The 25,084-nt window shown below is 39.8% G+C and overlaps 2 protein-coding genes and 2 long non-coding RNA genes across 4 annotated transcripts in view; 2 read left to right on the plus strand and 2 right to left on the minus strand.

The window, feature by feature from the left end:
- Window positions 1-25,084, plus strand: part of enah (ENAH actin regulator) — a 229,006-nt gene that overhangs the window by 20,746 nt on the left and 183,176 nt on the right. The gene's annotated exons all lie outside the window — the stretch shown is intronic.
- LOC307014465 overlaps window positions 1-25,084 on the minus strand; it is a 45,954-nt gene that overhangs the window by 6,937 nt on the left and 13,933 nt on the right. The gene's annotated exons all lie outside the window — the stretch shown is intronic.
- The window catches only part of LOC307014454 (uncharacterized protein), a 35,057-nt gene continuing 20,804 nt past the window's right edge, over window positions 10,832-25,084 (plus strand). The window contains exon 1 of the mRNA XM_079642362.1: window positions 10,832-15,104. Coding sequence (XP_079498488.1) covers window positions 14,936-15,104 — 169 coding nt within the window. The 5' untranslated portion in view covers window positions 10,832-14,935. The remainder of the gene's footprint in view (window positions 15,105-25,084) is intronic.
- On the minus strand, window positions 20,057-20,626 carry LOC307014014. Its single transcript, XR_013801132.1, has 2 exons — window positions 20,261-20,626; window positions 20,057-20,169 (listed from the first exon to the last, which is right to left on the minus strand). It is a non-coding gene; the product is annotated as an uncharacterized lncRNA (long non-coding RNA).

Consider the following 25,084-nt stretch of genomic DNA (forward strand, 5'->3'; position numbering starts at 1 on the left):
TGCCGAGTTGGATGGAGAAGAAGAAGACTAATAACCTGCGGTTGGTTGAAGCCAGGGATTTTTTCTTTTTTCGATACATTGACTTTTTCTTTAAAGTAAAATAAAAATGGGGAACTACTATGCAAAACGCTCCGTATATATTGATCAGAATGTAGTCAATACCCTTTTTAATAAGTGTGGTGATGAGGACGATTGAAAACAGAGTGAATAGTGATCCCCGTGTAAACAGAATGGCTGAAGTTTGTAAACTAGAAGACATTTTGGATATCGTTCGTTCTGGCAGTACTATTCCTGGTCATTGGGAAACGATTGTAAACGAAACATTTAAAGTGGTCCTGGAATCTTCATTTTCCGAAACATTCTGTAACATTACCGAAGAAATGAAACAAACATCAAAAGTGTATCATGTGCTCTCATTGTATGCTCTGTTTGTAGATGTAATGCATCTTTGTGTCAAAAACAGCATACACATGAATATTTTGACTGAAGTGAAAAAACTCCATCATGATATTTCCAGTAATCTGGGGAATTCTAAGCTGGTCCTGGGGATGTTACAATCAGTATAACTATTGATTTTGTGTGTGAAAATGTTTAAATGTAAATTTAAAGAGACACAGAACCACAGAGACACAGAAACACAGAAACACAAAAACATGGAAACACAGAAACACAGAAAACACAGAAACACAGAAACACAAAAACACAGAGAAACACAGAAACACAGAAACACAAAAACACTGAAACACCGACACACCGAGACACAGAACCACAGAAACACAGAAACACAAAAACACAGAAACACAGAAACACAAAAACACAGACACAAAGAAAACACAGAAACACAGAAACACAAAAACACAGAATTTTCCGAATCAGTATTTTAAAAAGTCGATGGGAGGCTGATACTATTTGACTTTTTAAAATACAAACAAGCCTGTTTTTTGTCTTTTCAGTGTTTTCGGTGTTTCTGTGTGTCGGTGTTTCAGTGTTTTTGTATTTTTTGTGTTTTTGTGTTTCTGTGTTTTCTGTGTTTTCTGTGTTTCTGTGGTTCTGTGTTTCTGTGTTTTCTGTGTTTCTGTGTGTCGGTGTTTCTGTGTTTTTGTGTTTCTGTGTTTCTGTGTTTCTGTGTTTTCTTTGTGTCTGTGTTTTTGTGTTTCTGTGTTTCTGTGTTTTTGTGTTTCTGTGTTTCTGTGGTTCTGTGTCTCGGTGTGTCGGTGTTTCAGTGTTTTTGTGTTTCTGTGTTTCTCTGTGTTTTTGTGTTTCTGTGTTTCTGTGTTTTCTGTGTTTCTGTGTTTCCATGTTTTTGTGTTTCTGTGTCTCTGTGGTTCTGTGTTTCTGTGTTTCTGTAGTTCTGTGTCTCTGTGTTTCGGTGTTTCTGTGTGTCTGTGTTTCAGTGTTTCTGTGTTTTTTCAGTGGTTTCAGTGTTTTCTTTGTTTCTGTGTTTCTGTGTTTCCATGTTTCTGTGTTTCTGTGGGGGTATAATACGCACGTTTCAATACACATGTATCATACATCTTCACTGTTACCCTCCCCTTGTTATAATGAAGACAACAGTGCATGTGAAGGACTGTAATACACATGTATCAGACACGCTCCCCTTGCTATAATGAAGACAACAGTTTTTAAAATGTAAAAAACACTTTTTTTTTTTATTTAATTTTTTTTTTTTTCCTATTTACATTTAAACATTTTCACACCCAAAATCAATAGTTATACTGATTGTAACATCCCCAGGACCGTCTCCAGCTTAGAATTCCCCAGATTACTGGAAATATCATGATGGATTTTTTTCACTTCAGTCAAAATATTCATGTGTATGCTGTTTTTGACACAAAGATGCATTACATCTACAAACAGAGCATACAATGAGAGCACATGATACACTTTTGATGTTTGTTTCATTTCTTCGGTAATGTTCCAGAATGTTTCGGAAAATGAAGATTCCAGGACCACTTTAAATGTTTCGTTTACAATCGTTTCCCAATGACCAGGAATAGTACTGCCAGAACGAACGATATCCAAAATGTCTTCTAGTTTACAAACTTCAGCCATTCTGTTTACACGGGGATCACTATTCACTCTGTTTTCAATCGTCCTCATCACCACACTTATTAAAAAGGGTATTGACTACATTCTGATCAATATCTACGGAGCGTTTTGCATAGTAGTTCCCCATTTTTATTTTACTTTAAAGAAAAAGTCAATGTATCGAAAAAAGAAAAAATCCCTGGCTTCAACCAACCGCAGGTTATTAGTCTTCTTCTTCTCCATCCAACTCGGCATGGATCTTTTCAAGTCTCTCCTTGAGGCGTCTACAATTTTTGAGATTGTGCAGAAAAGCCTCCGAAGCGCCTTGGATCCTCCAATCATCCGTGAAAATGTCTTTATCAATAAGAGTCTGGTCGATCTCAGTAATGAAGTTGGTGAGCCAGAGTCTTTTCATTAACGTGTTGTAATTGTTTCTGAAGAAAAAATTGGGCATGTCATTCAGACAATCGTGTTGCCTCTGGCCGGGGTGACTGACTCGGCATCCGTTGCATATTTCTTCTCTGTACCGATGTATCACCCCCTCCACAATATCAACCAACACTGAATTCACTGTGTCCATAAACAGAGACGTCTTGGCCCAAGGAGCAAAATAAGCAGCAGTAGTACTGCAAGATTCGGGTGTCCAGAATGGTGGTGATGATGGTAGTCCAGGAGTTTGTTCCTGGCTGCAACTCACAGGGGGAGACTTGGTTTTTCTCAGATCCATAGCTAGTTTTCAAACTGTCGTCTTAGTGGGGTCCTTAGTTTTAGATGCTTTGCTGAGGGGAGGGAGGGACTTATTGCGTTGAGTTGGAGGGGGAGTCATCGGTATAATTGAGAGTTTTTTTCACCAGTATAATGTCCCTCGCTGTTTGAGTCTTTTTTTTTTTTTAAAGTTATTTTTCAACTATCATTTTCAACCAAGCAGTAAGAGGTCAAATTTAAGAATAAGTAATAGTTTGTCACGATTTTACGCGAAATAGTCAGAGCGCAATATCACATCTTAAAGACAGCTTGAACTGGATAAATGGTTAGTCTTCAAACATACCGTACGTTCTGCATGTTAGTATATCTGGCCAATTGGTTTAGACCCTACTGCCCTAGACGCATGCTCTCAATAGGGAAGTCACGCTTTGGGAAGAGGTGTTTCATTTCACAGATCCACCTTGATTCTTGTTGTGCTGGCTGAAGGAAGAGGGACGGGGGAGGAAAATTCAGAGGATGAAGAAGCAGAAAAATAACTTGTTTTGTAAAACGGGCAGCACGTCAGTTTCAAGGAAAAGATGACACCGTGTTTATGCATGACATGCAAAATATCTTGAAGCCCTACAACCACAAAAAAAAAAAAGGTACAAGTATATTGTGTTAAAAATATGGCAAAAAGTCGTAATATTGTATAATGTATTGTTTCATCGAAACAGTGTTAAAATCACAAACTTGCCTTTTAGAGTCGCAGTCTTTTACAAAAATTCTGTTTTGTTAAGAGCTACCAAAACATAGTAAACATCGCAATTATTCCCAAAACAAACTGGGAATGGGGACATCGATAACATATTTTAATGTTTAATTTTCTTCAGGGCTACCGTAGTGCACATTGATGAACACTTTAAAACAAATATAATGCTTACAAGTGTAAATGAGCCGGATTTTAGCTCTGAGCTAATTTCCATCTATAGTCCCGTCACATACAGCATATAAGAACATGACATTTATATATATACATACAGCAAAAATAAATACACGATATGCAGAAAGAACATGAGCAGCATATTCAAGGATGGTACAGTGGTGGTATGACTGTGGCTTTCTGTCAAACACCTGGATAGCTCTCTTGAACAGCTGTTCTATGGGTTTCAGGTGTGTGGCACAAGCAAACGACCAGTTTGTAAAACAGTATTCAATGTGGGATAGAATCATACAGTTATTTTGTATATTTTACACATCAGCAGAAACAGAGAGAGATGGCAGGACACTGTGTTTTAGAGAGAATCCCTCCCCCCTGCGTCAGCAAACGGCTTGCGCGGTAATACCATCGCGCAGATCTTCCGCTTTTAGTTTCCCAGACGGTGCTTGTCAGGACTCTTTTCACTTCTGGCGGCGGGGGGATATTTCCTTCTTCTTCCTCCACATTGGGGGGTAACGGTGAAAACTCTTCTCTGATCTCGCTTTTTGTTTGCGTTTCTTTGCTTTTTGTTGCACATGTCTTGTACACCGCTGGTTCCACAGTGTTTTCTTGATGCACTACTTCTTCCGATACAATGGTTGCGTGGAGATCTCTGGAAGACACCAGAGTTAACACAGCCCAATCTGTTGAGGTCAACGTCGCTTTAACACTGTGGGGTCCATACATTTCTCCATTCTTCAGATTGTAGAAATGCAGTTCATTCGCCATATAGTTGAATACGTATCCCCAAACATGTTCATTTTCCAGAAGCCATTTCTCTTCAAGATCTTCGACCGGAGGTGTTTGAACCCGGCACAGATACTGCATCCGTTTCTTGATTGGCGCTCCGGACGGATGGCGGTAAGTTGTCACAGGCGTCTCGCTGATTAAACCCATATCGAGGCGTCTCTTGGCCATTTTTTCTTTTTCGAAAGATGACTTGATGATTGGAAATGACTGGCTTTTTATCTGCACGGGGTTCTTTTTTTTTAATCTCACTCCACCCCCTCGGTCTTCTGACATCACATATTTGGGGCGGGCCCTTCTGTCACTTTTATGCATACTAATGTGATGGAAGCGGCATTTTGTTTTAATAGACTTGGGGGCGGGCCCACCTGTCACTTTTTATGCATACTAATGTGATTGAAACATTTTTTATGATACACCATAAGGCGCAACAGTGGGGGCTTTTCACATCTGTGAATACACATCAACCTCCTCCTATCGACGGATCTCACACCTACTTGGGATATCACACCTACTTGAGATCTCACACCTCGATCAAAGGGGAGGCGGGACTTAGCTCATTTGCATAATGGGGGGAGGTGTGACCTATCACTTTTTTATGCATACTAATGAGACGAAAGCGGGATGAATCTTACTACTACTCTCATCTCCAACGAGGACGACAGGAAGTACAGTGGGCTGACGCAGGACTTCACCCTCTGGTGCCAGAGGAACCACCTTCTTTCATGGTGTGGTCTGCTGGGGTAGAGCGTCTGGGCTGCTGACAGGAAGACACTGAACAGACTAATAAGGAAGGACTCCAGGGGAGTCCACTGGACTTTTCACGCAGAACCATTTCACACACAACCATCAGAGACGTGTTTCCCCAGCCTCACGTGCTGCTTCCTGTCAGACAGGAAGTCTGCGATCCATCTGCAGGTGGAGTCTGCAGCAGAGCCGGGATGATGGTGTTGAAGGCAGAGCTGAATTCCACAAACAGGATCCAGGTGTAGGTTCCTGCTGTGTCCAGGTGCTGGAGGAGGAAGTGGAGGGCCATGTTGACAGCATCATTTACAGACCTGTTGGCTCTGTAGGCAAACTGCAGGGGGTCCAGTCTGTGATGGATTTGATGTGGGACAGGACAAGGTGCTCAAAGGACTTCATAACCACAGGGGTCAGGGCGACGGGTCTGTAGTCATTTAATCCTGGGATCCTTGTTTTCTTGGGAACCGGGATGATTGTGGTTTTGAAGCATGCTGGAACGTGGCATGTCTCCAGTGAGGTTTTAAAGATGTCAGTAATAGTAATAAGGATACTGTTTCCATCACATTAGTATGCATAAAAAGTGACAGATGGGCCGCCCCCAATGATATTAATGAGCTAAGTCCCGCCTCCCCTATCTTCAAGGTGTGATATCACAAGTAGGGGTGATATCACAAGTAGGTGTGAGATCCTTTGATGTGAGGGGTGAAGTGTAATCACACATACTGTAGGTGTGAAATGCCCCCCTGTAGTAGCGTCTTTTGTTGTCTAATCAAAAGTGTTGATGAAGACAGTCTATTCACACCCCCCGTTCTCTCAACCCAACCCTTCCTGTCTCCCACTGTCCCCCTCACACCCCTTCCTGTCTCCTCACCCCCTTCCTTTGACTGTGATGTCAGAAGACAGTGAGGGTGGAGTTAGATAAAAAAAAGAAATACGTTCAGACTAAATAAAAAAGCCAGTCATTTCCACTCAAGTCACCTTTCAAAAAAGAAAAATGGCCAAGAGACGCTTCGATATGGGTTTAATCAGCGAGACGCCTTTGACAACTTACCGCCATCCGTCGGGAGAGCCAATCAAGAAACGGATGCAGTATCTGTGCCGGGTTCAGACCCTCCGTCTGAGGCTCTTCATGAAAAATAGAGTATGGATGTGTGAGACTGTCTCCCCCCTCCCCCCTCACACCCCTTCTTCTCCCCCGCTTTCTCTCCCCCCTCCTGTCACCCCCGGATTTTGCTGTTATCCTATGCCAGAAAGATAGGGGGGTGGAGTTAGTTTTAAAAAGAAATACGCTCAAACTAAATAAAAAGCCATTAATTTTCACTCACTAAGTCACCTAAAACTTGTATTGTCCTCTCTAAATTCGATTAGTTTTTTAATATGATGTGTTATCTAAAGATGTTCTTTTTTTAAGTTGTATGGCTTGTGAACTAATGTGTAATTACTTTATTAACTATAAGGAAGTCTCTTTTATGAAGGGGGGTAATAATAATTTAAAAGATCTTAATGACCCCCTGATCTTGTATTTTGAATGTTTAATTACTTCACACAACTTTAAAAGCCCCTATGAAGTTGTTGTTAACCAAGGATGTTCATTTAGAAATTGTATGACTTGTGAACTGGATGTTCTCTTAACTCGAAACACCTGCAAGGGTTTCCTGAGCCTTGAAAAACACTCAGCTTGGTTCAGTAAACTAAATCACAAGTATGGGGAAGACTGCTGATCTGACTGCTGTCCAGAGGACCGTCATTGACACCCTCCATCAGGAGGGTAAGACACAAAAATAAATTTCTCAAAGAGCAAGCTGTTCACAGAGTGCAGTTTCAAAGCACATCCACAAAAAGTCTGTTGGAAGGGGGAAATGTGGCAGGAAACGCTGCACAACCAAGAGAGATGACCGCAGCCTTAACAGCATTGTGAAGAAGAGTCGCTTCCAGAATTTGGGGGAGCTTCGAAGACAGTGGACTGAAGCTGGAGTCCAGGTATCAAAAGTCACTGTTCACAGACGTGTCCGGGAAATGGGCTACAATAGCCGTATTCCCATGGTCAAGCCACTTCTGAACTCAAGACAACGGAAGAGGCGTCTGACTTGGGCTGAGGAAAAGAAGCACTGGACAGTTGCACAATGGTCCAAAGTCCTCTTTTCAGACGAAAGCAAGTTTTGTATTTCATTTGGAAGTCAAGGCGCCAGAGTCTGGAGAAAGGCTGGAGAGGAGCAAAATCCAAGTTGCTTGAAATCCAGTGTGAAGTTCCCACAGTCAGCGATGGTTTGGGGAGCCATGTCAGCTGCTGGTGTTGGTCCACTGTGTTTCATCAAGCCCAGAGTAAATGCAGCTGTGTACCAAGAGATTTTAGAGCACTACATGCTTTCGTTTGCTGAAAAGCTCTATGGAGATGAGGAATTCATTTTCCAGCATGATCTGGCACCTGCCCACAGTGCCAAAACCACCAGTAACTGGTGTACTGACCATGGCATTACTGTCCTCGATTGGCCTGCAAATTCCCCTGACCTGAACCCCATAGAGAATATGTGGGGTATTGTGAAGAAGAAGCTGAAAGACACCAGACCCAACAATGCTAATGAGCTAAAGGCCGCTATTGAAGCATCCTGGGCATCCATAACACCTCAGCAATGCCACAGGCTGATTGCCTCCATGCCACGCCGCATTGATGCAGTAATCCGTGCAAAAGGATTCCCAACCAAGTACTGAGTGCATTAATGGACATTTTCAAATGTTTGATTGTGTTTTGCTGTTATAAATCTTTTTTTTTTACTTGGTCTGAGGAACTATTCTAATTTTTTGAGATAGGATTTTTGAGTTTTCTTAAGCTGTATGCCATAATCAGCAATATTAAAATAATAAAAGGCTTGCAATATTTCAGTTGATTTGTAATGAATCCAGAATGTATGACATTTTTGTTTTTTTAATTGCATTACAGAAAATAAAGAACTTTATCACAATATTCTAATTTTCTGAGACAGTCCAGTATACCACGTGAAGACACGTTACGCTCGTGTTGTGTTCAAGGAACCTGTCCTTGGCCAGGAAAAACAGGTACTTGCTTGTTTAATTATTTTTGCGGTCTAGATTTCCTCTTCTTTTTTGAAGTGAGAAGTTGTCCGTCAGTCGGACTGACGGATAGACTCCCCCCCCCCACCCCCAAAACGAAAACCCTTTGGTTCTCCACGAATTACACAAGTCACCCAAATCAGCGTTAAAAAAGCGGGAGGCTCCGAAAAATCTCCTATTAATGTATTGATTATAGCTCTGGGTCCGTATTGGTCGGCGTCTGGGTCCAAAAAAATATGAATAATTCAAGAGAAGATCGAGAGTTTTTATCGCTTGAAATAACGAAAAGGAAAAAGGACAAGGACATCCCTCAGTTGGAGGGGCAAAGGAGTCTGGTGGAATTATTTTCGGAGTATTGAAGATCGTTTCCCCGACATTGGCGGTGCCTGCTACAGGACAACACGGAACGTGCGCGATTTGGATGCGATGAGCGGTGCTAGTGGAGCACGTGCGTGAGCTGCGAGCACCAGAGCCTCACAGCGGTGAAACTGAGGCTCCGTGGTAAACTGTGGTAACAGGAAGAGCCGTTTGGGAGCCGAAACAGCCGGCGCTTTAAGAGAGCCGAGCCAAATGATCCGGCTCACTAACGTAAAAAGACAGTATCTATCTGACAGTTATCTATATCCTGGTCTGGCGGAAACACTGGGCTGAAACACTAAGTAGCTGGGGAGTTCAATATCAATTTTCCTTTTATAGTTTGGCTGTCCAGAGACAGCAGAGAGGTAGTCAGTGAATACATCAAAGTGGATTTCTACACAACACATGTTTTCAATTTTCATTTTTATCATGCTCCAGTTCTAAGTTGGAGTGTGCTTTTGTGTGTGTGTTTGACCGGAAGCAGTCATGTACCAAAGCTATTGCCTAGCTATGTAATCCTGTTGGAACAGTCTATAAGAAGCTGCTCTAAAATCATTCAGCTATTAAAAGCTCTAAATGTAATTTTACGGTATTGTTACTAAAAACACACATATTTTATTGTGAACACAATTGGACTTCCCATTAATCATTATGATGTAACAGTTCTTAATCATCAGAGTAAAGATCAGTGGTTGATCTGTATTCTGCGGGCACAATTGATCTCAGATAAATCATACAAGTATTACATCTACATACACCCCTGTTTCATGTTTCTGTAAAACTCAGAATGAGGGAAATCTTGTTATCTTGCTCTGATCTAAAGCAGGGGTTTTCAAAGTGTGGGAAGGTGAGCCTCTCCTCAGAAAACATAAGAACAGCTGCACCCCCCCTCCCAATTATTATTGTTGTTGTTGTTGCTATAATACAGGGGTATTCAATTGCATTTCAAAGAGATCCAGTAAGAGAAAATGTAATTAAATGCTCTGTTTTCGCTACCTTTCTCTTTGTTGAGCACGCCATTTGAAATTACTCCGACTGTTTCTCTCTTCTTGTCTCGTCTCTGTGTGTGTGTTTGAATCTATCGTGCTGACTCACTGACTGCAACGATTTGATTGGCTGAGTAGCGTCACCTCCTTAAAACATTAAACAACAACTTTTTGAAACCTTTTTATCTTAATGTTTTAAACATTTGTTTTCAACATTTTTAACATTTTCAACATCGTGGATGAATCCTTATATGCTCCCGGCAACACACTGAATGTCAACTTTGCTTCAATTGGGTGGGAACAATGAGTCTGCATCTTTGATGCGCACAGGCGGATGATGCGGGGATGCAATGTAAACAGGAATAAACGCAGATCATCCGCTGGCTGCAGCCTCGACCGGTACTTGCTTTTGATCAAAGTAAGTATTATTCAAATTAAGATAAAGGGTGGCGCCGGCCGTCAGCGAACCGAGCCGGCCGTCAACGGCCCGCTGACGACCAGCCGTTCTGTGATTCTCCTGAACACACACATGGCACCGCCCCTGCCAGGACCGGTCCATGAAAATCCCAGCTTCGAATAATCGTGGTCATACTTCCTCCGTTTTCTGCCAGACGCTGTCTCCTCTCTCACTTTAGGTAACTTCACTAAAAATCGATCCGTGTTGCCGCTCGCATAAAGTTAGCTGAAGTTAACCAGCTAGATTTATCTGTTTCTCGTTTTTTTTTTCTCACGCTGCGGCTCCCCTGAAGCTCTCTGGCGCCCCCCGGGGAGGCGCGCCTCACAGTTTGAAAACCACTGATCTAAAGGATACCCACAAAGATGTAAAGAAGAATGGAGTGAGGGCTTCAGTTTCTCTCCCCGTCATCTCGAAAACAAGACACGTATTAAACTTTCAGAGGTCCTTCTGTACGGCAGCCGGCAGTCACAGTGTGTGAGTGTGTGTGTGTGTGTGTGTGTGTGTGTGTGTGTGTGTGTGTGTGTGTGTGTGTGTGTGTGTGTGTGTGTGTGTGTGTGTATATCGTTCAGACTCAACCCGACGGGTTGATCCTCTCTGTATCTGGTTTGCTTATTGCACATATTTTATTGCATTATATTTCAATGTAAATTACTGCTTTATATTATTTTCTATTTTACTATATTTTGTCTTGTTTTTTTGTATGTTATTATAGTGTTCCTAAAATAGTTCGCTATCTGTGTTTTTTTAATTTTTGTTTTACTTTTATGTATGCACCACGACACCAGGTCAAATTCCTCGTACGTGTCAACCTACCTGGTAAGAAACCCGTTTCTAGATAGGCTATGTTTATTGGTATTTTCTTATTGAACAACAAATTACATCACAAACATATACACGCTTACACACACCCTCACATTGCACCAGTATTAAAAGCATAGGCCTACAAATAAAATAAATAGAACAGAAATAATTTCACAGTTTCTTTTCAGAGGCAGTCCAGATTCCCATCCCTTATAATGTGCATATATGGCTCCCAGAGCTGAACAAAGTCCTTGCGCTTGCCCTTAGCGATGTAAGTCAGTCTTTCTAGAGACCAACACTTCCAGAAAGTTCCTTCAACCAAATCCTCAGTGATGGGGCATCCGTACATTTCCAACATAAAGCGATAGCCCTCCTGGCTTGAAATAGGCCAAAATCCAGAAGCTTGTTTTGTTTTGAAGTCTGTTTGAAGTCCTTTGGATATATTCCAAGCACACAAAGTTTGACGTTCAAAGGGACATTAATGTTAAACATATCTGACAGACACCTAATAAAATCCTTCCAGAAGATTTGAATTTGTGGACTTTCCCAAAGACAATGAAATAAAGTTCCTTTCTCTTCCAAACACTAAGAGCAGACATCTGGAATATTGGCAAACATATGATGAAGTTTGACAGGAGTCATGTACATTCTCATTAACCATTTATATTGAAGTAATTTAAAACTAGTATTTATTGTCTGACTTTGTGCTTTTAGGCAAGCAGCATTCCAATCTTCCTCATCAATATCCTCTTTTATATCCGTTTTCCATGCAGTTCATTTATCTAATGCTGATTCAGTGTCAAATGCAACCATCATGTTGTAGAATTTAGATACTAGGCCCTTTCCGTCCAAATGTACAAGTGGTATTTCCTCAAGTTTCGATAAAGGTGGTACAGACATTATCTGTTTATGTTTTGATGACATGTAACTTTTTAACTATAAATATTTAGTGCTTTTTAGGGATTTGATATCTCCGTCATAGCTGATCAAAAGAAAGCAAAACTCTGTCTGTATATAGATCCATCATTTTCTGAATGCCTTTTGTATTCCATGATTGAAATCCTCCATCTCTTTTCCCAGGTGTAAACTGCTCATTGCCCCAAACAGGAGTACATTGAGACAGCGTAGGTGTGTTGCCTACATGTTTGTGTGCAGCATACCAAACTGAGATCGTATTCTTAAGAAAAGGTTTTTTTGTACGTTTCTTCAATGTCTTAATATCTGAAGAGTAAAGACACATTTGTAATGTCAGATCTGGATATGGAGTTGATGTCTGCTCTATGTTTACCCAAGTCGGGGGTGTTATTGTACAAAAATAATATGAAGCTGAATTTAGTTGGGCAGCCATATAATACCATTTAAGATTAGGGAATTGAAGACCCCCCCTCTCATAAGGTAGGTTTAATAGTTTAAGACGGAGTCTGGCTTTTCTGCTGTTCCAGATGAATTGACTAAATAATTTGTTAAGCTTTTCGTAGAACATATTTGGTAGTGGCAATGGAAGCGTTTGAAAATAATATAAAAATTGAGGTAGAATGGTCATTTTTATGATATTTATTCGTCCGATCATAGATACAGGCAAGTTGGAGCAGCGGCTTAGTTTTTCAGTCACTCCGTCTACCAGGGGATCATAATTAGCTGAAACTATGTCTCTGAGTTCCGGAGTAATTTTAACACCCAAATATCTGAAACCGTCAGTTGTTGTCATAAATGGAGTATCTGCTATGGGACTGTGTCTCTCTTTGTCATTCAGAAACATCTACACTGATTTAGAGTTATTCATTTTGTATCCAGAAAATGCACCAAATTCCTTTATTACGCTCATTCAATTGGAAATACTTTGTTCTATATTTGTCAAGAAAAATATGATATCATCTGCGTATAAAGAAATGCGATGTTCTATCCCCCCAAGAGTAATGCCTGATAATTCTGTATGTGCTCTAACGGCCACAGCTAAAGGTTCTATTGCCAGGGGTGCACATAAGTGGTACGCAGGTACATTTGCAATACAGGGGGCTTCATGGGAACTTTGAGGGGAGCCAGAAGTTGGAGTACCAAACACTGACTCTAGGTACTCATCGGAGTACCTCACTGAGAAAGTTGTGTGCACCCCTGTTATTGTTAATTTAAATAGCAGTGGAGACAGAGGGCAACCCTGTCGGGTAGATCTCTCTAAATTAAAGGGTGCCGAGATAGTGTTGTTAGTTAGGATCTCAACGGTTGGGTTTGTGTATAGCAGTTGAATCCATTTCAGAAGGGTTTCACCAAACCCCAATCTTGGAAGTACTTCAAAAAGATAAGTCCATTCAATCCTATCAAATGCTTGACACACATCCACTGAAAGCATTGCTGTGTCCTTCGCGTTATGTTTCTCATGTAGTATATTTAAAACTCTTCTGATGTTGTGAAATCCCTGTCGTTTTTGCACAAAACCTTGTTGATCATCAACAATTAATTGAGGGGGATATTTATTACATCCCATTAAGCGAATTGGTCTGTAAGATGAGCATTGTGTTGGTGGCTTGTTTGGTTTTAATATTAAAGTTATCATAGCTAACCTCAATGAAATGAAGAAAATTCCCTCTTATCCAGGTTCAAGTTCCTCCAAACTTCACTTAACCTTAAATCCTTCATATATCTAATCAATGTTTTCCTTGTTTGCACATGAGTCATATCAACCTGTGTAGATCTATCAAGGAGTGGATCAAGAGCACAATTAAAGTATCCTCCTATAATATAAAGTTCCTCCAAAGCAGACAGAGTTAGAAAAAATCGTTAAAAAAATGAGGGGTGATTCTCATTCGGGCCATAGACACTTATACAATTAATTTTTTGTGACAATAATATACCTTCCATGTGGGTCTTGGATAGTTTTTATAAGTTGAAATGGTATGGATTTGTGTACAAAGATAGCCACACCTCGTGCATAAGTACTATGGGAAGAATAAAATACTTGGCCTGGCCACCTTTTGCTCAAATAGTGAATATCTTCAGCGAGTAAATGTGTCTCCTATAGAAAGACTATTTTAGATTCAAGATATTTTACCCTGTTTAAAACTTGCTTCAATTTAGCCAATTTTCTCATTCCCCGGACGTTCCAGCTTGTAACTTTAATATCCAAACTACTGCCCTGAGTTGCTCTCTCCATAGACATTCATCTCAGCATTATAAAGTAACAAAACTGTAAATATTTCTACAAAATTATTAATATGGTGCAAGTGACCCCCCTCCTCCCCCAAAGGAAACACATACACACACGAACACACCCCAAAACAGGCACACCCTCAACTCTAGCATTTCCCCAACTGTAGAAACATTGATGGATGTTGATCCACAATATGTGAGGAGCAACCAGTCAGTGTAACTCGACCCAAGCTCACAAAACAAAACAAAAAATCGGTGCCCAACAACCACACATTTAAACCTTGTCAAGTAATATATCCCTTCAGGACAAAACACAAATCTAAATATATTAAAACAATATCTGCTGTTCGAATGAAACATGCAAAACACATATGAACACAATGCCATCCTTATTATATACAATAGGTCTACTCTTGAACATAATCATATTTCAATGGGCTTTCTCTTAAGAAGGAGAGAGAAAGGAATAAAAGAAACCTCCATATACACACGCGTATAAAGACAATGTAAATGTTTGCAACTGTAGCTCAACTCACAATGCCTGATATCTTCCGATGCAATCCCAAGCTCATTGTGGCCGTGTGATTCCCACACAACACACACCAGAGGCTATTGTTTGATGCTTTTGTAGAACTTTTCGGCTTCTTGTGGCGTTATGAAGAGATGAATCTTGCCGTTGTGTAGCACTCTCAGTTTGCAGGGGTTGTGTTGGAATCCACGTAAGGCGTTGATGCCAACAAACAACTTTGTAATGGTGTTAAATCCCCGTCGGATCCGGACCGTTTCTGCAGATAAATCCTGCACGAATGATATCTTGCCCCCGCCATGTGTGATGTCTCGACGTCTTGATTCACGGTAGACAAACTCCTTCTCGTGAAACTTTAAGAAGCGGACGATGACCGCTCTGTGTTGGTTGGGTTTCCCCGACGCTAGCGTGCGATGAACCAGCTCCAGAGTGAGAGCCCTGTCAGGGGTCAGCTCAGCCATCGTGTCAGCATGTCGTTAACGAAGTCGAGGTGTTTTTGTTGGCCCTCGGCTCTTTCTCGCATACCAGCCGTAGATTCTTTCTTCTGCCCCGGTTCTCCAGGTCGTCCGTCTTTGACTCAAGGTAAGCGATACGTTTGTTAACGGAGTCAAGTGCGGCCTCCGTTTTTTCAAGCGTCTTCTCTGCGTGGTGAATGCGGCCTAGTTAATACGGGTTGAATTGGAAGAAACATTCCGTTTTAATTCTGTTACTCTACTCTCCAATGCAGCCATTGAGGTTGCCACGACAGTCAGACGTGTATCGATGTTGTCCAACTTTGTTCCGAAGTCCGCCCGTAGTGATTTCAACTCACTCAAAACGTCAGCTATGTTAGCCATGTTGCTATCTTCGGAGTCGCTCCGTGGACTTGGCGGGGCTGTTTTAATCGACCAACTTCGTCCCCGAGAGAAAATATCGCAAGCCTTGGTCGCAGGAGGGTTTGACATATCAAAGCTGATATTGTGTTAAAATATTTTGTCGTGTAGGTAGGGATTTTGTATTAAATTATGTGTGGTTGTCGGGAGCATCCCAGCTAAGCTGCCATCTTAGTCTCGTCCACGTGACCCCCCCTCAATAAATCCGTTTCTGATTCTGATTCTGTGCTGTAGGGCTGTGCTGCCTAAAACATCGTCCAAGTCACATTGTTATAGAAGGTGACTCGTCCTTTCATTACCATGAACACACATAAATAGGGATGGGTATAGAAACCTGGTATTAAACAGGCCCCGGGGCTACATTTCTATCGATAATCTCCGACGTTATCAGTTTTGTTATCGGTACTGAAGAAATAAAAATATGATAACATGTCATTATTTTTGATAAGAGCGATCTCTCTTTCGTCTGTGTGCGGGGAGAAGAGCATCTCTCTCTCTCTCTCTCTCTCTGCAGCGCTGCACCATACACACAGACGAGAGAGAGATGGCTCTTATCATGTTAGGAGATCTGCTGGGGAGCATGGCGGAGAGTTCAAAAGTATAGTTACACTTTACAAGTCTCGATGTGGACAATGTTTTCGCGTAAGCGTGGAAACACGAGCAATATGTCAAAATATCTTGCCAAAAGGGATCATATTCATACTTAAAAATGCACAGGTACTCTGACTGCCATAACTCGTAGCTCTGTTGCCCCAATTACGAGCAACGTTACCACGTCAGGTGTGCAGAGGTGGGAGAAGTACTCAGATCTTGAGTAATAGTAGAAGTACCAGAGTTTAGGAGGACTATGTTACAGTAAAAGTCCTGTCAAAATGTTACTCAAGTAAAAGTAGAAAGGTATTGGCATCAAGATAAATCACTGAATGTAGTGGACTAAAAGTATACCATTTAACTCTGAACTGTAGTGGATTAGAAGTACAAAGAAGCAGACCATGAAAATACATTTCTTGATTCTATTAGTTTTGCATTTACATCATCACATTAGTCTATAATGATTTGTTACAAAATATGTTTTATTGTTGTTTATTTTACATAAAATAAAGCAATGCAAATTCAATTTTCAATTTGTTTACTTTTCCCCTTAAAAAATAACAAAAAGTACCGCTAAAAATACCGTTAAGGTACCGGATCGATAAGCTGTATCGGTAAGAGTAGTAGTACCGTTAACTTAACGATACCCACCCCTACACATAAAGCTGCAGCTTTTTTCCCATCATTCTCTTATGAGCTATTTAATTAAAAATTTAATTGCTTTAGTTTTCTAAATGTTAGTCAGACTTATTGTCGACAGTTGACAGTTTTCTGATGATCTTATGCCAAAAGATTAATCAAGAAAAATAATAGACTGATTAATAACCATTTAAACAACTGTATAAACCTAGTGTATATAATACAATGACATTTTTTCCAGCCCTAAAACACACAATAGTACATTGGCTAACACAAAATACTTTGACTAATAAACTAGTCATACTTTGAATCCCACATACAGTCCTGTTGTCGGAAATACTTTTGACCCAAGTATGTTGGGCCAACTTTTTTCAGTTTTGTAAAAGTAAAAATGTAAAATGTGTTACTGGGTTTCAGTGTATTTAGTAATTAGAGATCAACACACTCTTTGAATAGACTAACACTGGACATACTCTAAATTTAATATCTCGTTATATGTTTGTGAGTGTCAGACATAAAGACTGTGCGTGTGGTAGAGAGACCTAGAGCTGTGTCGGCTCTCTCTCTCTCCTATCTCTGCCTTTCGTTCTCTCTATCGCTCTTTCTTTTTCTTTCATTCTTTTCCATCTCATTTCATTAAGTTAGTATAATCACTCTTTAATGTTAAGAAATAATAAGAAATAAGAGTCTAGATTTGCATAAATACACATTCAATCCCAATAAATGTATCACAGCCTCATTATACATGCAGAAAGGAGACCACAGAATGGAGTGTGAAAGCCAAGTTTTCTGTGGCTGTTGTTGTGTCTGACACTTCTTGTATCTACTGTTACCTAACATACAGGATTCAGCCTGTGAAAGGGCTTTTAGTTTGTCAAGTAACTTGCTCTTTGCTCGCATCATACACTTTATAAAAACCCAATTCATGTAAATGTTCTGTTATCTTTCATGTAATAAGAATGTGACACCCTTTGTTAACATGTCAACTAACCTTTAAGCTGCTCATCATTTTCATCAAATTTGAAAAATGTAAGGAGTGAGCTTACAATTAGGCTAAAATGTTATAAAGATTGGTGTTGCTGCCAAAATAATGCAAAAATAAAACAGAAAATCAACTCAAAAGTAAAACTGCTGCTGAGGCACCAGATAGCGAACCTTACGCATTGGAAGGATCCAAGTCCAGACCAGAATATCCATTTGTGCATTTATTTCTATTTACGAATATGAACGAAATACAATCACCTCCTTTAAAGAAGCATGTTACAACTTTACAGTCAGAAACATGGGGTCAAATAGGGGCCGGTGGACCAGGAGACAGCAATAGAGTGAGGACTGGCTTCCCTGTTGTTGCAAGTCATATTGCTGTGGCTCATCTTGAGAAAAATCTCTTCAGCCATTATGATCGTGAAATGTTGGAAATGTCAAAGGACATTAAAATCATGAAGACTGCGGGATGCACAGCAGAACCAGAAGATCATCACATCGACACGACCAGATCCAAAAAAATCAGAGACCATAAACATCACAAGTATGTTTCTAAAACTGAGGATAAAGCAATGCTGTCAGATGTCATGGTTAATGTAGGGGAGGAGCCTCAATATGAAGAGGATTTTGGAAAGTACTCATACAAGTGGATCCCGGATGAGGGAAAGGACTGACAAGGATTGATCTGCTCTGTGGGCCTTAAGATGCGGACCAGTGTCTTGGAGAGACCTGAAGCCCCTCTACATGCTGTTAGTTAAAGTAGTTTGTATGCTTTTATTTTGAAGGCATCTTTGAGCACTTGGTGATTGAGGCACCTGGTGTAATTGTATATATTGGAGACAGGTGGTGGTGGGATTAGCGCACCAGCATGGCATATGGATTTTTACCACAGGGAAAGCAAAAGGGGGCCTTAGGAGAGGCACAGAGCAGCAATTATATGTAGGAAACCTGATTATTGTATTTTGTTCATATTGGTAAATGGAAATAAATGCATGAACGGATAGTCTTGTCTGGACTTGGATCATTCCCATGCGTAAGATCCGGGAGGCTGTGGCTCAGTGGATAGTTTGCTGGACTTCGAATCAGGGGATAACAAGTTTGAGTCCCACTGCAGTCAGCATTTCGTTGTGTCCCTGGGCAAGACATTTCACCCCAAATGGCTCCTGTGGGGATTGTCCACAGTACTGAATGTATGTAAGTCTCTTTGGATAAAAGCGTCGAACAAATGACATGTAATGTAATGTAATGTAATCCGCTGTCTGGTGCCTCAGCGGCATTTTAACTTTTCAGTTAATTTAATAGTTGAAATTCACACTTACACAACCAAAACATATGCCAAGTTTGATATAAATCTCAGGGCTATGCTTTGAAGCTATGCATTTTGGCTGCAAGGTTCTCAAGGAGGCTGTTCTTTCTAGATTGCTTAAGAGTCTCCCCTGTTCTCTCATGTGTAACATTTCCCTCATTACAGAATGAAGAGAACAGATTAATGAGGAACATTCAGTTTGGCAACACAAAAGTCAGGCGATTTCAGGCACATTTTTACTTTCGAATGAAAACTTTATTTGATCTGTTGATGTAATCTCTTATTTTAGTCTTGTTGCACTAGAAGTCGCACTATTTCTTCATGGTCCATCAATGTGACTTCCTACCACAAGTGGCAACATCCTAAACAGAGTTTGATTTTCAAGCCCATTCGCGCAAATGCTTACCCAGCTAGAAATGTTTGGTTCTAAAAACATTCTGAGAATGTTACAGTCATTGTTCTAGGAAGGTTTTCAGCGGGAAGTTTTTGTTTGGTTCCCGGAACGTTCTTCTGAAAGGTAGGATAACGTTCTCTAAAAACATTCTTAAAATGTTTGATGATAACATTGTTAGAACATTATGCCCTCCTCTTGTTAAAACGTTTTCAGCGGGAAGTTTTTGTTTGGTTCCCAGAATGTTCTTCTGAAAGGTAAGATAACGCTCTCTAAAAACATTCTTAAAATGTTTGGTGATAACCTTCTTAAAATGTTTTTGAAAACATTTTTAGAACATGTTTTCACCAGAAGCTTTTATTTTGGTTCCCAGAATGTTCTTCTGAAAGGTAGGATAACGTTCTCTAAAAACATTCTTAAAATGTTTTTGATAACATTATTAGAACATGATGCCCTACAGTTCTTAAAACATTTCCAGCAGCAAGTTAGATTTTTTATGTTGCCAGAATGTTATTATTTTAGAGAAGGATAACATGGTTTATGTTAAAGAAATTATGCAAATGTTCTATGGTAACAATTTACTAAAATATGTTAACATTATTAGAACATAAAGACATAATATTCCTTTAATTGTTCAACTCAAAATTCCTTGGTAAGTGGACTGACCACTGTGGGCATTAGGATGATGATAGTCAAATTCCAATAGTTAAGTAAACTAACACATGTAAAAGGATGACACGGAATCAGCTGGTGAAAGTAACATTTGTTTATTAGAAAAGGGGAGCTGGGAGTGGGAAACAGTTGTTCCAGGGTGGGTAGAGAGGCCTGGCTGGTCTTGGGAGTGTGGAAGGCCTTGGATTCCTCCTGGGAGAGACACAATAATCAGTGTGAGGCAAAAGCAGGCAAAGTTGTCAAAGAATATGCTGGTAAAAAGCTAGAGCGGCACGCAACAAACCGTTCACGGCAACAATCCGGCAGGGAATGAGTGCAGGCTGCAGGTTTTCATAGTGTGGCTGACGAGCAGGTTGAAGGTGTGGTTGATTGGAGATTGCTCCCAGCCGTGTAGAGCAGACCAGCAGGCAGAGAGAGAGAGAGAGAGAGAGAGAGACACACACACAGTAGAAACAAACACATACAAACACTAACAGGGGTTTCAGGGACGGGCAGTGATAGTCAGTCCGTTCTTCTATATGTCTGTCTTTAGTTTTCTTAGTGTTATTCGATCTATATGACAATAGAGATATGTGCATAAACAACAAAAATACTTGGGGTATAATGTTCAAACAATGTTATCACCAAACATTTTAAGAATGTTTTTAGAGAACGTTATCCTACCTTTCAGAAGTACATTCTCGGAACCAAGATAAAACTTCTCGATGAAACCATTCCTAGAACAATGAATGGTAACATTCTCAAAATGTTTTTAGAACCAACAATGTCTAGCTGGGAACTCAGACATGCCTAATCAAACATGCAATATCATGAATTACGTGCTTGTTTTTTTCTAAAAAGGAGAATGTGATGACATCAGATTTCTTTTAAACATCCTTTTCAAACAAATGCAACAACTTTGTTTTTTAAAGCGCACTACAAATAAATCTGACGTTGACCATGACCCTGTTAATATTTCGCATCACAGGAACATTTTATAAAAAAATAATAACCTCCTGAAAACATTATCCAAATGTTGCTTTCAAAATGTTTTTCTTTGGTTATCATCTAACATTGAGGGAATGTTCTATAAAAGAACATCTTTAATTTGTTACCCCAACAACGTCCAAAACACATCCTTAGAATGTTGGAGGCAAAACGTTCCACCTTTTGTCGACTTATCACATGAAAGGAACATTTTATAAAAAACATTCTGTCATCTCAGGCCTCAATAACATCCTCAAAACATCCTCTGAATGTTGCAGTTAAAACGTTATGCCTTAGTTAACCTTATAGGAACATTATTTGAAATAATAAACATCCTAAAAAGGTTATGTGAACATCAGATTAAAACGTTTATTTAAAACCTTATTAGAACCTATAGGTAACGTTAGCCAAAGTTGTGAGAATGTTCCCCGCTAGCTGGGATGTATTTATTATAAACGTTAGTCCTTAACATCTATCACTGTGTATATCACCATTCAAACATATTTTAAAAGTTGTTTCAGAATGTTTCTTGGAGAATGGTCTTCAATTGTTATCATGTAACATTGAGGGAACATTTTATACAACCCTTTCTCTCATCTCAGGCCTAAATAACTTCCTGAAAACATTTTTCAGAATGTTGCTTTGAAAATATTCTTCATTTGTTATCATGTAACATTGAGGGAACGTTTTACAAAGAACATCTTTAATGTGTTACCCAACAACGTCCAAAACACGTCCTTAGAATGTTGCAGGCAAAACGTTCCACCTTTGTTAACATATCACATTAAAGGAACATTTTATAAAACACTTTCTGTCATCTCAGGCCTCAATAACATCCTGAAAATATTTTCAGATTGTTTCTTGGAGAATGTTCTTCATTTGTTATCATGTAACATTGAGGGAACATTTTATACAACCCTTTCTCTCATCTCAGGCCTCAATAACATCCTGAAAACATTTTCAGAATATTGCTTTGAAAATGTTCTTCATTTGTTATCATGTAACATTGAGGGAACATTTTATAAAGAACATCTTTAATGTGTTACCCACCAACGTCCAAAACACGTCCTTAGAATGTTGCAGGCAAAACGTTCCACCTTTGTTAACATATCACATTAAAGGAACGTTTTATAAAAAAACTTTCTGTCATCTCAGGCCTTAATAAAATCCTCAAAACATCCTCTGAATGTTGCAGTTAAAACGTTATGTCTTAGTTAACCTTAAACCTTATAGGAACATTATTTGAACAAATAAACATCCTAAAAAGGTTCTTTGAACATCAGATTAAGACGTTTCTTTAAAACCTTGTTAGAACCAATAGGTAACCTTAGCCAAAATTGGGAGAACGTTCCCCGCTAGCTGGGTAGTTTGGCTTCAAACCTCCTTGGGATTAGTTGTGGTTTATCACAGTTCTGATTTGAAAATATGTGAATTTGTGAGTTAAGATATTCATCAGTGAAGAACTTAAGATGAATCATCTTGGCCTTGTGTATCCTACACAATTATCTGATCGGAGACGTTCAGTGACCCATACACACAACAGACTGTTCAGCCAGACTCCATATTCTGAAATCTCATTAATCCTGCATTTTACACCCATGTCGACCTTGTTTTTTCCAATTGATTATTGCATATATTACAAAGCAAGTGCATAAGTTAGAATTATTTCACCCTTTATCAAGTGAAGTATAGTAGCATCAGGACTTTAAAACCACTGATGCTTAAGATACAGTAATGAACTTGATATTCTTATTATCATTTTTGTACAGTATGTGTGCATGTGTTGCACCACAATGAAAAACAGAACGACCACAAAGTGACACAAAACAACAACAACAGAAAGAGAAGAAAGATCCACATAATGACTGCAATGTAGTTGAAGAGAGACACATATTGATGACAACAAGAAGAGAGACAAAAGAACAATGGAGAGACATTTAGTGAACCCAAAGAGATACAAAAGAACAACCAAAAAGAGGAAGAAAACAACTATAAAGAGACACGATACATTAGGGCTTGGAAGTAGATCCCACTTAATCTTTTCCTTGGGACTTTGGTACTTTCTTTGTTACCTGTTGTTGATTTCACAAGCACGCAGTGTCACCAAGGAGCCGGCTGGCCCCCATGAACCTTGCTTTGGATTAAGAGACCACTCAGTGACTTCCGGTTATGGCGCAGTGTTGATCAGACGTAGTTCAGTCGTCGCACTGCCCTAATATTGTAAAACAACTATTTGGAACGCGGGCGGTAAAAGGAAAACGCAATTTACACAGTCATAACGGTGTTACTAATGCCTCCATGCAAGAAAACAACTAAAAAGGACAATGTTTTGGAAACTTTATCCGAAGAAGATTGGCCACATCTGTTTCAACCTGGCCTTACTCCCGACCTTGAACACAAGGAGGGAGAAGACCTGTCAGGATAAACCCTCAGGTGAAATTCTGAGTGCAATTAACAATATAAAGAAAGACCTGAAGACTTTGCATCAAAATGTAATACGGTGATACACTCAATACAATCTATCGAAGGCGAACTAAAACAGTACTTTGGCCGATTAACGGAGGCTGAGGAGTGGCTTGGAGCGGTGGAAGACGATGCCTCAGTGCTGGATAAAAAAACGAAACAGCTGAGACAACAGGTGGAAAGTTTGGAGACGAAAATTGAAGATCTGGAAAATCCTAGTCGCAAATCTAATGTGCGACTGATAGGCTTGCCCGAAAACGCCGAAGGGAAGGATGCATGCACCTTTCTGGAAAAATTGATCCTTGGAATTCTGGGTGCCGGATCGTTTTCAGCACCGCTCGCTATTGAAAGGGCGCACAGAGTTCCATCTGGCAGACCGAAGCCAAACGCACCGCTTCAAGCACTTATGATTAAGTTCTTAAACTACAAAGACAAAACCAAAGTGATGTCAGCTGCATATGAAAAGGGTAAAATCCACTTTGACAAACATCATATCATGTTTTTCCATGACGTCGCCAAGGAGACAGAGTTAAAAGTTAAAATGAGGTGCAGAAACATGGGTCTGCGGTATGGAATACAATATCTATCCTCTTTCCGAGTGACACATGACGGCAACTCTCACCTCTTCACTTCTCCTACGGATGTACACACATTCCTGAAAAAGATCCAGGAGAGGCCCAGAGATTGAACAGTTCTGTGAAAGTACCTGGTGAGATTACCATAAAGAATGGCCTACACATATATATAACTTGTTACTGTAAAAGGACTAAATCTGCTATATATACACTGTCAAAGTAAAGTTTTGTCTTTGCAGTATTTAGCAGTAATAATATTTATGTAGGATGTTTAGGCTATACACTGGTATATCTGTTTACATTTATTATATTACGCTTTTAAAGAAGCGTGTTTTCTGTTTTTGATACTGTTAAGAATAAGTGCTGTCCTTGAACGGTTAAATCTAAGTTATGTCTTTACACTCCCAAAATCACATTTTATATAATTTTCATTAGATATAAAACAAATTAATAATCCACATTTTAGATCCTAACAATGGCAGCTACACTTGGTGTTTACTTATGAATAAGTTTTATTTTAAGAGCTTTAAACTTGCTGCCTGGTGAATGAAAACATCGAAAAGTTAAAGTGGAAATATTTTATAGAAGTTTTTAGTTGTATTCATTCCCGTTGTTAGCATTTCTATAATTTGTAAGGAAATTAGGGCGGAGCGACACTTTAGGGACTTGTTTGTGGACATTTATTCTGTTCCTCAGTTTTGTGGACCTGATGGCTCCATGATTAGAGTCTTTAGGAGGGAAAGGGATGCTCATCGTTTGAGCAAAGGGAGGGGTGAGGTTCGTTTGGAGGATTTCACATGGGGTGTTTTGTTTTATTTGTTTTATGTCATGGTGTGTTTATTGTCTGTTCATATTGCGGTCAGCAAATGGGGTCGTGTTAAGCAGTCTGATCAGTCAGGTGTTTATTGGATTTTGTTATTTTCTGTCTCTTCTAAATACTGTTGTATTTTTGTTTAGATAACAGTGACTTCGAATACAGAATTTAAGATAACTTCATGGAATGTACATGGGCTCAATAATGTATCAAAACTTAAGCAAGTGTTAAATAGCGCTAAGAGGTGGAATTCCGAAATACTGCTTTTACAGGAATCACATTTGACACA

Source organism: Notothenia rossii, assembly GCF_949606895.1.
Source record: "Notothenia rossii genome assembly, chromosome: 8".
NCBI lineage: Eukaryota > Metazoa > Chordata > Actinopteri > Perciformes > Nototheniidae > Notothenia > Notothenia rossii.